This window comes from Elephantulus edwardii, unplaced genomic scaffold (assembly GCF_000299155.1).
Source record: "Elephantulus edwardii isolate Elephantulus edwardi_28Jun2011 unplaced genomic scaffold, EleEdw1.0 scaffold00016, whole genome shotgun sequence".
Taxonomy (NCBI): domain Eukaryota; kingdom Metazoa; phylum Chordata; class Mammalia; order Macroscelidea; family Macroscelididae; genus Elephantulus; species Elephantulus edwardii.
In genome coordinates, this window is record NW_006399766.1 from 16,888,416 (window position 1) to 16,892,552 (window position 4,137).

The window sequence follows — 4,137 nt, forward strand, 5'->3', positions numbered from 1 at the left end:
TACAAACCTTTCTCCTTTCTCTTTCTGCCCTTTGATATGTGACATGCAGTTCTCCTTCCCCCCCTCTTCATTTTTTTTCCTTTCTCCTTTTGTGGCCTTTAAAAAAATACCTAAGCTCCAAAAATAGTGGGGTCGTTTCTCTTTTAACTTGCAAAATAAAACCTAGCAGAAGAATAAGGAGCAGTGTTTCAGAATGTGCACTGAACTGGCAGGCAGCGTCCTTCTCTGTTTTACCACCTTCAGGTGTGGCCCTTGGTCAAGTCTCCCAACCTCTCTGAGCCTCATTTAGAGAATGAGCGGGCTTTTCTCTGTTCTGTGAAAGGCATCGACTATACAGGGTGCCCTGAGAGACATTTCCTTCAGCTTTTTCTAGGAATCTGTAGAGGCTCTGGAGAGAAAGGTAATGAAATGAAAATCAATATGTATATATTGCCGGAGACTTCTTCCTAACCTTTATGTCTACTCAGACCTCTATGTCAGGTTTATCACTGCTGCTCTCCCCAGGTATAAAGTGGTCTCATCTTACTTCCTTCTTTTTTTTTAAATATTTTTTTTTACTTTATTATTTTTGTGTGCGTGTACCGTCAAATCAGATCTGACTGGAACAGGAGGAGATTGCCCCTCCTTCCTCGGCAGAGCATCTGGTGGATTCAAACCATGCACCTCTGGGATTGTAGTTGCACCTTCTTGCCACTAGGCCACCAGAATCTTACTTCCTTCTCTGCTCACCTCTTTCCTGGTCAAGCCCAACAATGCCTTTCCTCTAGAATTAGGTAGGATAAAGAATCATTGCAGTGTGTGTTTCAAAGTGATTTTATCTTTTACAGAATCATCTGGTCAAAAATGGACTGGCAGTTAGCACCATTTTCTTTTTTTCTCTGTTCCTTTCCTTGACATCTCATCCCACTCATTTGCATCCATTCTTCCAGAGATGTGGGAGAGCAAGATTTTGAGTGTTTACCCTTTTAAGAACAGTGTAGATACGTCTGTGTGTTGACTAACAGGATAGTAAAAAGCAGAAAGGAGAGGAGATAAAGTTACCATGAGGAATATGGCTGCATGGATTTCAGGTCTAAGTTTATCACTGTAATCTGACTTGTGACTTTTGAACCAAACATTTGAATACCTCCACTGAACTCTCTCACCCCCAAAGAGTTTGTTTTCAGAATAACTTAGATTTTCCTTAGAACCAAGTAGTTAAGTTACCAGTTAGGTCGGACCTTTGAGTTGAGTGAGTCTCTTCGAGGATGAGTATCAAGCATGGTTAGTACCTGTGAGCAGTGAGTTTCCTCTCTGGTTGCTTGTGTAGCAAAGAAAAGGCCATGTTGTTAGAAATATTATTGATAAAAAGGAGACACTGGTGAGAGAAGATGTCAAAAAGTGTTTATCATGGGGCATAGGATCATCTTTTTCCCTTTGGGGTTCATGTGCTTTTCTGTATCTCCCCAAATGTCTACAGATAATGCGCAATGCTTTCATGATCAGAAAGAATGTGCTAATTGAAGTATAAACACAGCAACTACCATTTCTCATTACCAGGATAAAACAACATGAATGCATTTGGGGGAAATGGTGCAGGTGTGCTTTGATTTTTCTCGGTAGAGGTGCTGTGAATATATTATAGTAAATGAATGTACCATATTTTTCACAAGTAAAATGTCCACACATATAACTTGTACTGTATGCCTAGAAAGTCATGTATGAGAGGGTTTCAAGGCTGGGAAAAAATGTGTAATGTGTGTTCTATTTGCATAAAAAATTATGGTGTTTAGTGATTAAAGTGTCCCACACCCTATTCTTCCCATTCTCTGGAGGTAACTGCAGTTTGGTGACGTCAGATCCCCATGACGATTCAGCAAGTTACTTGAGCCCCTCTTTCTCTCTTTACTCAAAAGTAGTTCCTAGATGCTGAACAAAAATGTCAGTGTTCTAGTCTAAGGACTCCCTCAGAATAAAAAAAGACTCCTTTTCAAGCAAAATCATCCTCTTCTAATCCTTATAGATTTGGGAAGTTGATTGCATAGTAATTTAATAAACCAAGTTGGTTTTCCCTGAAAAATACATTTGGAATCAGCACATTGAAGAAAAGACATTTGGTGACATTCATAATTTCAACTGTTGACTTTGGGTTCTCATCATGAAATTGCTGTCAAAACAGATAGATTTCTGTATACTTGGCAGTCTTGCCTGAAAGCATAGCCCAGGACTGGAATAGCAGGAATGTACAGGTCAAGACCGAAGGGCATCTGGCAGTTACTCATAGGAAGTCTGCATGGTATACTTTACCAAAAGCAGCTCACATTGCATTAAGCCCTGATGTTTTAGTCACTTTAAAGAATGAATAAACAGTAGTCCAACTAAAAAAAAAAAAAAAAACCAAGAGAAAAAAAAAATCAGATGCACTGGAAGGCCAAGTATTAACAATCTTAACCTATTAGTTTGAAAGGATTTTTATTGTAGTTATAGGATACTCTGTATACTTGCTTTCTCACATAATTAGCTTGCCTGTCTATCATAAACAACCGGTGTGTCCATTTACAGGTTATATTTCATAAGAGATTGGAGAATGTTAAAGCTGGAAAGGTCTGGAGAACTCAGCCAGTTGAACCCTTTTCCATTTATAAATGAGAATATGTTCCCATTTATAAATGAGAGAATGATGCCTGGACTGCTCAGAGAATAAGGGGAGAGCTGGCCCTTTGCTTGTGGCTAGCATCCTTAGCTCTTTCTGTGACACTAGCTGCCAGTGGAAATAATGCACCTTGGTTTTCTATTTTGTTTTCCAGGATTTGGAAACAGTTCCAGAAAAAATGGATGTGAGAAGAAAACAAAAGAATGAGACTACATTTACTCCTTTATGTGATGCGTGGGATTGTCCACGGCAGGCTTCTCTACTTGAATCCTCTGAGCAGACAGCTCTCGAAAAAGGCAGAAGAATGGGGGAACGTTCCCATTTGTCCAGTCAAAAGTTCCAGGAGGAAAACAAAATGATGAAAAAAGAGTCTCTTTCCCAACTGAGTGAAAAAGATCAAGGACCGAAGTTAAGAGAGAGACGGGTGAACTTTTCAGAGATTGTCACGGATCTTTCTGCCTCTTGTGAAGCATTGAGTTTAGATGTCCCAGCCGAAGAAAGCATGAATAGCACAGACAGTCATTCTGCCTATGGCCTGAAGGAGTCACCAATGGGGCGACAGCTACGGCACAGCAGTGATGCAAAAAAGAAATGTGTAGATGGAATGTCTCCCAAAACCCGCCTGAATCTTTTGAATGCAGAACTGGAAGAACTTAATAAAAAATGCAAAAAAATTGAAGAGGAATTTGAAAGTGCTGAAAAGGAACTGTTGGATTCCAAGAGAGATGTCTCTCCCAAAATCCAAAACGTGAGAGAAAGGGGGGTAGATACTTCCAAGAAATACTGTGAACTCCAGGCTTTACGCAATGACCTGTCCAAAAAAGCAACCAATGTAAAAAACTTAACTAAAGAGCTTCAGCAAGCCAAAGAAGTCATCCACAAGTTGAACCTGGAGAATAGGGATTTAAAAGAAACTATTAAGAAGCTGAAGCAGCAAATGGAGGTGGGGACTGCACTTATAAAAGACGAAATGAAATTGTGTTATGACCTAGAAATGGAGAAGATTCGAGATGAACTGGATGCTATCAAGAGTGAGCTTCGAATTGAGAAGACCCTGCAAGCAAGAAACAACAGGGCCCTGGAATTGCTGCGAAAGCATTTTGTCTCAATCAGGCCATCAGCTCCCCTCGGCCCATTTCCAGGGGATGTTTTTAAAAAAATGTTAAACTAAATAAACAAAGCCTTTCATTAGGCACATCATTGAGCCAAATCAGTGTTTCTTGTATTTTCTTTGTGTACTGCTTAAAATGTGTGTCAGAAGGCGTCGTCTTAATCTCTGGTGAGTCAGAAGATCTGTGAAACATGGAGATGCTAACATCAACGCTTTTGCCTTCTTTGTCTAATAAAGTTATTGTGAGGATCGAAACAGAAATGCCGCTTAGAGCTTTGGGATCTACCTATATTTTATTTCTTTTTATATGTATAATATATATAATGTTGTTGTTGATTGCTTTTGGATCAGCACCAACTCATAGCTATCCCTCCAGTGGGTGTTAATAGACAGT

The 4,137-nt window shown here is 39.7% G+C and overlaps 1 protein-coding gene across 1 annotated transcript; it reads left to right on the top strand.

The window, feature by feature from the left end:
- Positions 1-2,810: 2,810 nt before the first annotated feature.
- On the top strand, positions 2,811-3,803 carry CCDC160 (coiled-coil domain containing 160). The gene has a single exon (XM_006881879.1). It carries the CDS (start codon positions 2,811-2,813, stop codon positions 3,801-3,803), a length of 993 nt encoding a protein of 330 aa, XP_006881941.1.
- The last annotated feature ends 334 nt before the right edge of the window (positions 3,804-4,137 follow it).